General features: G+C 38.3%; 1 protein-coding gene across 1 annotated transcript in view; it reads right to left on the reverse strand.

The window, feature by feature from the left end:
* Positions 1 to 539: 539 nt before the first annotated feature.
* Positions 540 to 13,611, reverse strand: part of LOC124172755 (histone-lysine N-methyltransferase PRDM9-like) — a 29,083-nt gene continuing 16,011 nt past the window's right edge. The window contains exons 7-10 of the mRNA XM_046552242.1: positions 13,107 to 13,307; positions 6,959 to 7,274; positions 1,101 to 2,530; positions 540 to 596 (exon numbers count right to left, since the gene is read on the reverse strand). Of these exons, the coding sequence (XP_046408198.1) occupies positions 540 to 596; positions 1,101 to 2,530; positions 6,959 to 7,274; positions 13,107 to 13,307 (2,004 nt within the window). The remainder of the gene's footprint in view (positions 597 to 1,100; positions 2,531 to 6,958; positions 7,275 to 13,106; positions 13,308 to 13,611) is intronic.

Here is a 13,611-nt window from a genome sequence, read left to right on the forward strand (position 1 = left end):
GTTTTAATATTGCAAAACATTTTAATGACATTTTAATAGAAAAATACTGAACATATTCCAATATACACATTGAATATTTTCCTTTTATTGTATGAAAGTAATAATAATTATAATAGAATCAAAGCATAAATTATAAAGCCTTGTACAAGCATTATTAAAACATCAAACATTTTGAAGAGTAAAATCATTTGAAATGCAGACACACAACAACCAAGAAATATTCTCTGAAATGACAAACTCGAACGAAACGAAACAGGTCCTTTACAAATAACATTCGTGCCTTTCACCAGGGCACAGTACATAATACACAATTAAGTTGACTGCATACGAAGGTGATTTTGGAGCATACCCTCCAAGTCTCCCACCAAAAATGTTGTGTGTGGCTGGTATAACCATTGTCTGCTTCATTTAAACTGTGTTTACATTGGCTACCCAGCAAATTAAAAACCACTCGCCAATTGAGGGCATTAGACTTGATTCATTCACCATGATCATTCATTTTGATTGTTAATTTTCTTCCTCAGACACCATTTTATTATCTACTCTTCACATTGTACGTGAGAGTTGAGGATGTGTTTCCTTAACTTTGATTTTTCCTTGAACACAAAAGAGCAATGATGACACCTATACAAATTTTCTGATTTATGAGTACGCATGTGCCTACTAAGGCTGCTACCGACACTGAAAGACTTTGCGCACGCACTGCATTTGTATGGTTTCTCTCCCGTATGAATACGAGTGTGTTTTCGAAGGTCACCATTCAGAGTGAAATTTTTTGAGCACGCACTGCATTTATATGGTCTCTCTCCTGTATGTATACGCATATGTGTTTGAAGGTTAAAATTCTGACTGAAAGTTTTTGCGCACGCACTGCATTTGTACTGTCTCTCTCTCTCTCCTGTATGTATACGCATGTGTCTCTGAAGGTTAAAATTCACAGTAAAAGACTTTGCGCACGCACTGCATTTGTAGGGCCTCTCTCTCTCTGTGTGTGTGTACATGTGTCTTTGAAGGTTACCATTCTGAGTAAAAGATTTTATGCAGACACTGCATTTGTGGGATTTCACTCCAATGGTACATTTTCTCCTTTCGTGGCTCACAGGATTCTCATCCACTAGTTGTAAAGAGCCTGCTTGGATTCTTCCATCGCCTCCTTGCTTAAACCATTTCTCTCCTTTATTATCCTGCTCCTTCAACGTCTTGGTGTCTTTTACCATTTGATGGGAATTGCTGCTGAAATTTTCTGTTATACCATCACATCCTTGACTAATTACAGCTGATGTGTTTTCACTCCCGCTGCGAGAATATGGGACACTGTGCGTCAACACTTTCCTAATTGTACGAACTGGAAAGAATGAAGAAGAAAGGCCATTAATGGTGCAATTGCTAGAATTGTGTTCAACCATTTTCTTTGAATCACAAGCACCATTCGTCATCTGTTGATTTTTTTCTTGTGTTTTGATAATGCTGTCACAAGATTGTGATTTCTCAATATCACTCTTTTGTTTATTTTTGTCATTGCTTTTTGATAAATAACTGCCAGCAGTTCTCATATTGTTCCTTTTACGAAGGCGAACCTCCAAAACGTCGGGCTTCAGATTATTATGACTGGAAAATTCCTTTAAACATAACTTGCAGGGTAGTGAGTTGTTGCATACTGCTCCCAAATCTCCTTGCGAATGTCCCTCACGAAATTTATTTGTATTTTCTCGATTTATTTTGATATTTTCATAGCACTTACTCGCACCCAATCCGTTAATGGTGGCACTTTCATTAAATATTCTCTTTTCTGCTGATTGAGCATGAGAATCATGTGGAACATCGTCGCCATTAGTTTCATCTAATCCATGAGAGGAGTTTGAAAATGATATTTTAGGTGTTTGCTCGAGAGAATTACTTTTGCTTCCATTCCGCGTACAGGGTAGTTCCTGATCCTCAACTCTTTCTTCTTGGTCTTCTGCTTCAAAGTCTAACGAGTAGTCACCAAAATGAATCTTTAAATGTTCGATAAGGTCATTTTTTCGGTCGAATACATCTCCACACTCATAGCAATGAAAAACTTCTTTGCTTGATCCACATCCATTATTGGTATTTCTTAGTGTACCATTGCAAATCTCTTTCTTGCCTTTTTTGACTACCTCCGAGTCATTTATACCTTTAACATTAATTCTATAATCCCTAGCTGTCACAGTTGGTGCTGCGATACTACCTCTGCCCCCATCATTCTTGCTCATGGGTACATTTCCACCACTTTTAAATGTGTCATTGGATTCCGCATTACCATTTCCATTTCTGAGTTTGGAGCAAGACATTTCATCTTCACCATTGAGTACACAATATGTCTCCAAGTTTCCTTTAGACAATATGCTTTCCTTCTCTTGATGTATTGTTTGAGACCCAGAATCAATGCTATTTCCAGAAGCTGAAGGAGACGCTGAGCCATCACTTTGACAAATCCTTGCTTTTCTTTTCTTCCGCACATGTGAAGTGGATCTTGTCTGCACTCGCATACAGCTGTGATTTGGGAGGCCTAGAAAAGAATTATTACGTACTTGTTACAATGTGCCAGCACTTTTACATTCATCCTAATGTTTTTAATTTTGGATACAGGATTAGTTCCTGGTGGCCCTTCATCTGAGTCCCAAAACAAAATATTCTCATCATGGTGAGAAAAATGCTGGAATAAAATGTAATAATACATTGAAGTGTTGGGAAAAATGATATAATTTCATTAATACTAGTTACTCAGAATCACCCCATTTAGGGGAAAACTATATTCCAGACAGGATTTTTAGATTTTACTTAAGGTCAAAATGGCTAACTTAATGCCAGCTTCTCCTTTTTTTAAACAATTATATGGTAACTCAATTCAGGCTGCATCTTGAAATCATACATCAGAAAGGTTTCAGATTATTTTTATTTTGCTAGAATGGGTGATTCTCATAATTTTTAGGAGTTAATTAAAGCCCCATATTGGGTGGATACTTGAGAATGCATTGTTTCAGAATGCTTTCTTTTGTAATGCATTCACATTTAAAGCATTGGAGTTATTCAAGCTAAGCAGTTTGATGTCTTTATTCATTAACCATATGATAAGGAGGTGCAGGCAGGTGATAATAATGATATTATTTTTGTTATTAGCATAATTATGACATTATTTTTGTCATTATTTTCTGGAAGTACGGTCAGGAAATTATTATTCAAGTTGAATTAATTTAAAGTGATTTAGTGAGCCTTTCGGTTAGCACCATGACATCTGTTCCTTAACTTCAATCTGAGTACCCCTGTCACAATAATGTGTAATGATAGAGGTTTGCCCTGCCCAATAACAAGTAAGTGATATTATTAGTAAGTGATATCATAAGAAAGGGAAGATCTTTGATTCTAATTACAAGCAGCCTTAACATTTTTTCCAATTTGTTCCTGCATTTGCCCCTCTGAATTCATCAGGCACCATGGCACTTTTTGTTTTTATACTACCACAATGTCATCGTCCAACCAATCCAAACCCTTATGAGTTTAGTGCTCATTATTTCCCTAAAGTTTCACCTGCAGAAGCAGCAGTGAAGCCATCCCTAAGATGTCTCCGGGCAGACCACCCCTTCACACCTATTCTTGCTGTGCCACAGCATGAATATAATCTACTGGCTGCTTCCTTACTGCTATCATAAGGCTAAAATCTTTCTAGACACTGCAACACTGTTAAGAACAGTGCTGAGGAGAAAACCAAGACCAACCAGACATCTGTAGAAGATCATCCCATAATTAGAAGCAGAGGTTTAACCGAGGAATATTTTGTGCTGAAGAAAGAACCAAAAAATATGCCCAGGAGCACTGACGGTGAGAAAGAGCTTTTCTCATAAATTGTAAATACCCATTTGAATGGCATTGAGCATAGCATCAAACTTCATAATAAAGTTCTTTCATTGACCACCACGACCAAAACTGAGGTTCCTGATATTGGAAAAAGGAATAATTTGTAATATCATTTACCACATGTTAATGCACCCCTTTAGTCAGTACCATGAATGTACTTCGTAATAAAAAAAACATTGTAACAGCACTGTTTGTAATAGAGAGAATCCACTCCATTTCCGCAAATGTGACCATTGCTTTACTTTTTTAAATTGAAGATTTTAATGATCGCATAAACATTGATATTACTCTGTCGTCAGCTTTCAATAATACCATATATCAGTACATGTATGTAAAGACTAAGAGCGTGAAATTGAGTAAAACATTGTCACTACCACCAAGATCTTGAGTGACTTGTTCCAACGGTGCAAAATAATGCTGGTGGCTATCAACATGAGTTATAGTTCACCACATAAATATTAATTCCGTCACAATTTAAGTTGCGCTATGCTTGCAAGTTGGAATTTCAGTTTTTTTTGCAATGTATTTCAAAATTATGAGCATAGTAGACTAGAGGGTTAGATTCTTGGTTTATAATCAGGGGTTATATAGTCCCGGACTCTGTTCCTAGATGAAGCCTCCAGATATCCTAAAATAAAATCCTCACTGATCAGGTTTTCTCATGGAAAGGATGTGGTCCCCCCTACCTAAATTTGTGAAATTCTTAAAACACATGACTCAATATGGAGTGATATCTAACCTCAAAAGCCAAACCAACTGCCAGGCTCAACTATTGAATAAATGTTTTGAAATTTCATGGCACATATATTGGAAAAAATCATGCAAGTTGCTACATGAATTCAACCCTTGTTGTGGAATTCAACCCAACTGCAGTTGTGACACGTTTTCTGGAATAAGATTGAATTTAGGCAGGCACTGGATTTTGTAATCTGAATTTAAGCTGCTATGCTAAGTATACATATATGGGAACAAAGTGGTGAGTATACCAAGAACCATAATAGGGTGGTTTCCTATTATTTTTTTATTGCCTTAATCGAAAGATTATTACTCCTGGAGTACATATTTCACGCTTTTAGATTTTTAAATGACAATATCTATTTTTCGCGATTAAATGAAAAGTGAAAATTTTCAAGCTCGCGAAAACGCGACGCTTAAGTATGAATGCCAGGAAATATCTCCGTACGTCGTATTTCTGGTTCCCCCTCCCGCCCGGTGAGGTGACCTTGAGGCGAGGCTTAGCGCTGATATGTCGCAGGATGCTAGCGGGTAGCTGAGTACCTTGCTGGATGGTAGCGCTTGGCTTAAAAAAGGTTTATTAATACCTTATCAAACGAAGAAAACTTTCCGACCTTAGCCAGTTTTAATAGGTGATTATTAAGACATGTTTCCCTGAGCTCTGTGCCTCGTGCATGCATTGGTAACCTCAGACGATGTATAACTCCTATCCTCTCGTGTAGAAACTAGGTCCCTGTGACGTTAAGTGGAGTGGAATCGCATGGGCGCCAATCTGGCCTTTTTCAAATGAGGATAAAATTTGACCGTTGCCATTCGTCTAAACCGGTATTTCAAAAACCAAATAATTTGTGTATTATGAATACACTAATGGTGGGTAACGAATCGCAATCAATGCCTTTCGTTTTCTTTGATGAAGGAAACTACCCTATTGCATAACAATCAATTATAATAATGAAAAGAAGGGTAAAAGATAGATGAATAATGGACAAACGATAAAAATTTTGGGCTTTTTGTTTGCTTCTTTATTAACATTGCACGATTCGGTGTCTCTTCTTAAAAGATTCAACTCATGAAGCACTAGCAGGGAATTCAAATCCTGGAGATGTGTGCTGAAATCACGCATAAATAGCATATTCTTGTAAAGTCCGAGTCATTGTCTCATTCCTGTTCCTGCCTTTGACAAAGTGATCGTATACCCATCTGTCGATCATTTCAAGCTTGTCGAGTTTCGTTCCCCCTGATTTTATATCTTTCTCCCGTATGTAACCGGGGAGACTCTCCGGAGACAATATGTTTAAAATATTTTGCTTTGGAAATGAGTTCCCTTCACTTCGAAGCCAGCACCACAGTTTTACCACTCCTGCTTTGATGAATCGATGGCACGGAAAGAATAATTCGAAGGGTCAGCTAGCGACAAAAATGTCAGTTTAGGGCTTACTCTCAACCAACAGTCAAGTAAAAAAAATGTAAAACGTCCAAAATGAACAAATTAGAAGAGGATGGAACGGATTACAAAAAAATGGAGGAGGTGGCAGACTGGAAAAAATTTACTCTCACAGTCTCTCGAACCCTGGAATTTCACATCAGAAGTGCGGTACGCTACCACTAGGCCAAATCGCTTTTAAACAATTAGTGAAATTTTTTAAATTAAATTCAACGTGACCATATTTTTCAATTTTTAAATGCTTTTTTCTAACAAACCCGGGCGTATTTGGACAAAACCCTTCATCTGTGTTCCTATCTAAGTGTCCACTTTCAAATAAAAAAGGTTTCATCTTCTTTCTTGACATCAGTTGGGCATAGTCTCCTCGTAAGCTCCGAATTCATTGAATGCTAATTATACATAACAAAACACACTATTATCTAGCAATCAGTGAATAAATTGATCTGGGAATATTAAGCAGTGAATTCATTGATCACATATTTTCAAATTGAAAATAAATGAAAAACTGAATACAAGTACATAGGTACCACACATAGGTGACAGTAATTTATTAGGTAAAATCTACAATTAATTATTTAACTCCAAACATGTATTTCACCACTATTCCCAAAAAAAATATGACTAAAATTTTAAAACATCAGCAAAAACTTTTGTGGCAAGAAAAGAATGGTAACGAGAAAATGATAAAAATATGTCAGATGGAATATAATTTGTCTGGTTTGTGACTGAAAGCGAGAACTTAAAAAAAGTCTGACTTTAAAGAGAAAATCCTCGCTCAGTTACAATTTTTATGCAGATGACCGCACCTTAGCACTATCTGTGTCCAGTCCATGGCTTTACGTAAATTTTGTGACCACCTTAAAGTGCAAAGAAATGAATTTAAAAGCAAATGAATCACATTACCATTGTCACGTCCACTATGCTGAGGATTTGAATATTTCTCAGAGGCTGTCCCTATCTTCTGACTCCTCTCATTGGTTTTCTGGAATCCTGGTACATCAATTCCAAGCTCTTTTCCATAGTCATCTCCGTACCACACCAGCAATTCTACACCTGGCATTATCTCTTGAGTTGTGCGGTAGTAAATTTCACCCTTGTACTGAAATGCCACGAGGTTCTGTTCTTCCTCATTCCGCGCACAGTTCACATATCTCATCCAGTTTGATCTTGATGGATTGTATGCATCGATATAGTGAATAACTTTCTTTTCTCTCTTGATCTGTAGGAATAATTTATGGGATTTATGCAATGACCTTACAGAGATAACCTTCATCCAAAAATGCATGAAAAATACCTATATGCAAAATATAATAAATCTATAGTCTATAGTATATAAAAGATAGTTGAAAATTGTGTTAGGTACACCACTTATAACTCCAGAACAGCTATACCGATTTTAATTATATTTGGTTTTCTGGATTTGTCTCAGCCCTGGATAACAGAATAAACATTAAAAATAGTAAAAGTTGACAAAAAATTGACCTTGATCGTAAGGTTCTTGTTTAAGTAGTTGGTAGCACTGCAAAAGCTATCAAGTGTGCCCTCCTGAAAACATGCAATTCCCTCCAAACCCTGTAGCACCTGGTCCATATTTCTTTGAAAAATTGCAGGGGCTGAAGCAATGCCAAAGGGAAGTGTACTATATATAAAGAGGCCCTTGTGTGTATTGATGGTACATAGAGCCTGCGAATCCTTATCCAGTAAGAGCTGTTGAAAGGCATTGGACAAACATAAGTTTGGACATTTCCATCTGTGGAATTAAGAGAAGATGCAGTTCGATCAGAAATCTTTATTGTGGAAAAGAATTGGTTAGTACCGTTAGTACCCAAGTAAAGGCATTGAAATTTTCAGTGTTAGCAATGAACGCTGTGAAAAAGGGTAGAAAAAGTCGACACGATATTAATTGCCTACTTGTTTACACGTTTCTGGCAACTGGGTACTGTGTTGTATTTTGCAAAGATTTTATTAAGCTGCATTTTCTCATTCTCTCATATTGTGTGCAAATGTAAATGAATCCTGCGTCATTGAAAGCTTTTCCCCACTAACTTTGCTGCACGTTAATGACTGCGTTGGCTGAATAAAAGCTCACTTTTAATTTGCTCCATGCATTGGAAATACTCTTCGATGTTTTGAAAAACTTCTCGGGATGGCGCTCTCATATAATCTTACCCGCACGGTATCCTGAGAAGAGTTTTCAAAAGTTGTTCGCCGGGAAAGTGTTAAATCTCTTCGATGTTTCCAGGGAAATAAATATTCAAATGATGATAATTTCACGTTATTTTATTGAGATATGAGAGAATGAGAATCCACGCGATTGGTCAACTCAGGGAATAATATTACGAATTTGATTGGCAATGCTCGAGATGCAACTCTCAGACTATATTAATGGGTATTGATTTTGTATCTAATAACGTAAGAATACGCGGAAGAGTTCATGAATGAAACTTCACAGTGAATTGAATGAAATTTCACAAAGAATTTACCGCGCATTTCTCCGCTGAGAATTCACCGCACCAAATGAAATCTCAGAAGCACTAACGCAGAATGTTCGACTTATGTAAATTTCGACTTACGCAGAGTCTGCCGGAACGCATCTCTTACGAAACTCGGGGGATGCCTGTAGTTGAGTACTATTCGAAATTCCAGCCAGATTTAGCCTCAGTGTTGTCACCCTTGCATCAGTTGCTGAGGAAGGAGACTACATGGAATTGGTCGGCTGAGTGTGAAACAGCATTCAATAAAGTAGAACAGCTAATCACATCTACCAAAGTATTGGCTCATTATGATCAGTCACTGCCGGTTATTTTGCAGTGTGATGCTTCTCCATATGGGTTGGGGGCAGTAATCTCCCACTCCTACCCTAATGGTGAGGAAAGGCCAATTGCCTTTGCCTCTCAGACCCTCAGCAGGGCAGAATCTCACTATCTTCAGATAGACAGGGAAGCATTAGCACTTGTATTTGGGGTAAAACGTTTAATGCAGTACCTGTATGGACGAGAGTTCATTTTGAGAACTGATCATAAGCCATTGATACATATTTACGGGGACAAGAAGGGAATCCCTGATCCAATGGCAGTAAATAAATTACAAAGGTGGGCAATTATCCTTCAGGGTTTTAATTATAAAATAAAGCGTGTGATTGCTGAGGGAAATAAAATTGCAGATGGGTTATCAAGATTGCCACTGCATTGTGAAGGGGAAACATTTGAAGGACTATCCTATATAGAAGCAGGGGAAATGGAGTTTCTGCCTGTTACTGCCAATGATATCAGTTCTGAAACTAGAAGGGATGATGCACTGAGCACTGTACTGAGCTATTGCATGTTGGGTTGGCCAAGAGAAGTAGAATCTGAATTAAAAATATATTTTCTCAAGAGGCATGAGTTAACCGTGGAACAAGGGTGTATTATGTGGGGAAACTGGGTAGTGTTTCCAGAACAGTTGAAAATAAAAATTTTGGACGAGCTTCATTCAAGTCATTCGGGGATAGTTAAAATGAAATCACTGGCTAGGTCTTATGTGTGGTGACCCAATTTAGATCTTGATTTGGAGTTGTTAGCAAAGTCTTGTTCATCGTGCTTAATGAACAAATCCATGCCAAATAGAGTACCGCTAAAATCTTGGGATTGGCCTGAAAGGCCTTGGTTCAGGCTTCATGTGGATCTGGCTGGCCCCTTTTTGGGAAAAATATTTTTGGTCATTGTGGACAGCACAACAAAATGGCCAGAGGTTAGAGAGATTAAGAATGGGGGAGTGGAAGAGATATTGTTTCAACTGAGATCACAGTTTGCTACATTTGGGTTGCCAGAAGAAATTGTTTCGGATAATGGTTCCCCCATTTGTGTGTCATCTTCATTCAAAGAGTTTTGTAGAATGAACAATATTCGTCATATCCTCTCTCCACCATACCACCCCGCCACAAATGGAGCGGCAGACAATATGGTCAAGTGTTTCAAAAACAAAATTAAAACATTAACGTCTTCCCATGTGCCATTTCATTTAGCTCTACCACGTTTTCTTCTACATTGTAGGATCACAACAACAACTGGGGTGCCCCCATGCCGACTCATATTCGGGTGACTCTTATGGTCTAGACCAGGGGTTCCCAAACTGGGGTGGGGGGGCGTTGAGAAAGTCCAGGGGGGACGTGACACCCGAATGAAATATATAAAAAATTACAAAAACAATTTCCTCAGATCTTTGAAATAAAGTCTTCCTAATTTTTCATAATGGTTTTTGTAAAGTTTCAATAACGTTGTAAACTTTATCAAAGAAGGTTACAGTACTGGTTAAAGTACTTAAAAGTTTACCCCAGTGTTTCAGAGAAAGCTGCTCGGATGTACTTGCCTTTTTCAACAACATACATGAGCGAAAAAGCGTTTTCAACTCTTGTGGCGATCAAAACCAAGTGCCGCAACAAACTTGATGTCGAGAGTGACCTACGCTGTGCTTTGTCTGAAACTCAACCCAGGATCTGTCAACTTATCTACATACAAGCGCACCCATCTCACTAAATTACATTTTATGTTTGGTTTTTTAAGTAGGTAGGCCTATTGTTTCACCTTCCTTAAATTGAAAATGTATCTGTGTTACAATGTTAAATTTTGTATCAGTAATTATATTCGTTTTTCATGTAATACTTGTTTTAATTTTCATCATACAATTTTCACCCACTCACCGTATCAAGTAGGCACATACTTGTACGAGTACAAGTAGGAGTTGGTATGTACGGCACCGTGGAAATAGGGTATTGCAAAATGGAAAGCTGATATGTGTAGCGGGGGGGGGGGGGCGTGGTACAAAAAAGTTTGGGAACCTCTGGTCTAGACTCATGTGTGTCATGGATAGAGTCCATTCCCTACAGAGGGCACAACAGAAGGGTCAGTTTTGAAGAACTTTACTGTGGGAGACAAAGTGTTGGCTCGAGCCGAGGGGAGGTCAAGGCAGACGGGTGGAGGGTATTGTCACAGCCGTGTGTGGGCCCCGAAATTATCAAGTGAAAACTAGAGAGGGACTCATTTGGAACCGTCATATTGACCAGCGGGAGAGAAGTGGCCATCACTGAGAGCGGGAATAGTACCTCTGGTGCAGTGAGGGCGGATGAAAACTGTGGTGAAGCAAGGAAAAATTTATCTGATACGGATAGCTCAGTAGGGCACTGGGAGCATAGTGGGGAAAAGTCTCAGAGTGAAGTGGAAACAGTTGTAAGATGATATCCTGTGAGGTATAGACAAAAGAAGAAAGAGTTCGATTTATAAACTATGATTGGTATATTTTGCATTTCCTATTCATCATCATCATTAGTCAACAATCCTAAGATTGGTTTGACGCAGCTCTCCATTTCTCTCTCCTATCCACTAATCTCTTCATAGCTACATATTTATTCTCTTTTACATCCTTTATAACCTGTCCGATATAACTCATTCGGGGCCGTCCCTTGCCCTTTTTCCCTTCCACTTGTCCTTCAACGATTGTCTTCATCAGACCATCGTGCCTCAAAATGTGGCCAACTAAGTTGTCCCTTCTTCTGCTTAATGTTTTTAGGAGGCTTCTCTTTTCTCCTACTCTCCTTAGCACTTCCTGGTTACTCACACGGTCAATCCATTTTATCTTCATCATTCTTCGGTAGCACCACATTTCGAATGCTTCCACTCTTGACTTCTCTGCTGCTGTCAACGTCCAAAGTTTCCTATTGTTTATATATATAATCTTCAGTTTTTTTTTGTTTGCCCCCCCCCCCCCCCCTGCGTGGGGAGGAGTGTGATGTAAAGGCTGAGTGATCGTCAATTGTTACCCAATAAAGGAGAAGGCGCCAATCCTTTTGGCAGTCTTCTTGGATGCTATAATCACGGTCACATCATTCAATGGGACATTACACTATGGTTGTTATTATTAACGTTAAAATACTGACAATAACATTTTCACAAATAGGTACTCTATCACAGAATTGGTCTAAAATTTTTATTTAAACCTCTTAGTGCATTAACGTTACTATTTTAAAAATAAAATTTAGTTCCAAGTCATTATTAGATTTTAAGAAAATGTTTAAACATTTAAGTATTTTCACCTGCACGGTGTTACGCCTTCTTCATAGGAAATACATGCATAAACACTGATATAAACGCACCATGGGCTACTTTGCTGACGTGCGATATTGAGGACGTTCCATGGAAAATGGCTAGCCAAATCTCTACTATTTTTTGGGGTGTTGAGAAGGGGTGATGTGAGGGAATTTGATGGGCCATCATGATCTATTGGTAATAATTATATTGAACAGTAGAGTATTGATCGATCGGCAATCCACGGATTCCCAGCAGATGGAGAGCGGAGCACACGGATGGAACTCAAACAGTGATGGGTGTAAACTATTAAACCAAGTGTCAGCCATGCCATCAGGAGTGAGCAATAAACACCTATGTTCCATTTGTCTTTGTTTCATTCAAGTGCAACATTACTGCAGTAGTTGCTGACAAAGTCATATTCAACAAGTGAAAGAAAATATGACTAATCACCATTACATCAAAGTGTGTCTGGTGCTGGGATTGGAAGATAAAGAGTGAAGCATTATATAAACACAGATCACCTGGCTTATGAGCCAAGGGATCGTGGCACAGCTTTTATGTACCTACAAATGCCAATGATGAAGCACTACCTGGTAGATTCAATCAATTCATGCTAAAGTTTCATGACAAAATTCTTGTTGAAGAGCAGAAATTCAAAGAGGAGAGATTTTTCAAGGCTCTAAGCCGTTATTGCTCATTCATTACCCTAATTATAATGGAAATTGCAACATGTGTTAAATTGCTCACTGACTAGCAACAATTTAAAACTGAAAAAATCTTGATTCAACAATAACTTCAAAGTGTTCAAGGTTATTGACCTTCCAAAGCAGATCAAAAATACTCAATCGTGAATCACAAGAGGTTGCGTGAATCCGCTTATGTTTACATTTTATTTTAGCGTCAAATTGTGAACACATGTTTTCATCAATATCTAAGATATGCTGAGTATTAAAGATGACTTTATAGAGATAGCAATGGCAGTACTGTACCTCCCAGCAGTAACCTCGCCTGCATGGCTGAGAAACTTTGATGCCTCCATACGGTCCAAAGCGCAGGCCCTGTGGCAGCTTCTCCTTGCTCCAAACCCCCAGGCCAGCTACCGTAATTTGGGAAGGTGCAATATGGAGGGAGCTCGGAACTGTCTTTATGGCATACTTGGGATCAGGCTTCACTCCTGAACCACTGGCAACCTAGAGATGAAGAAAACAACTTGAGTTACCAGAGAAATACTTTTATCAGAGTTCAAAGAATGAAGTCAAGTTTAGAAGTAACAGAAATTTGATGAAAATGAAAAATGATAAAGATGAAATGGATACATAGATTGCATAATGAGGAAGTTTCAAGAAGAGTGTGAGAGGGGATCAATCTTATGAAAACCAATAAGGAAAAGATGGAACAACTTCGGTCACATCAAGAGATAGGATGGCCTGAGGAAGACCATCATTTTATTTTGAAAAGCATGTGAAGGCACCAAATGACTAACATAGGACACAC

The sequence above is a fragment of the Ischnura elegans genome (assembly GCF_921293095.1).
Source record: "Ischnura elegans chromosome 13 unlocalized genomic scaffold, ioIscEleg1.1 SUPER_13_unloc_2, whole genome shotgun sequence".
In the NCBI taxonomy this organism is placed as follows: domain Eukaryota; kingdom Metazoa; phylum Arthropoda; class Insecta; order Odonata; family Coenagrionidae; genus Ischnura; species Ischnura elegans.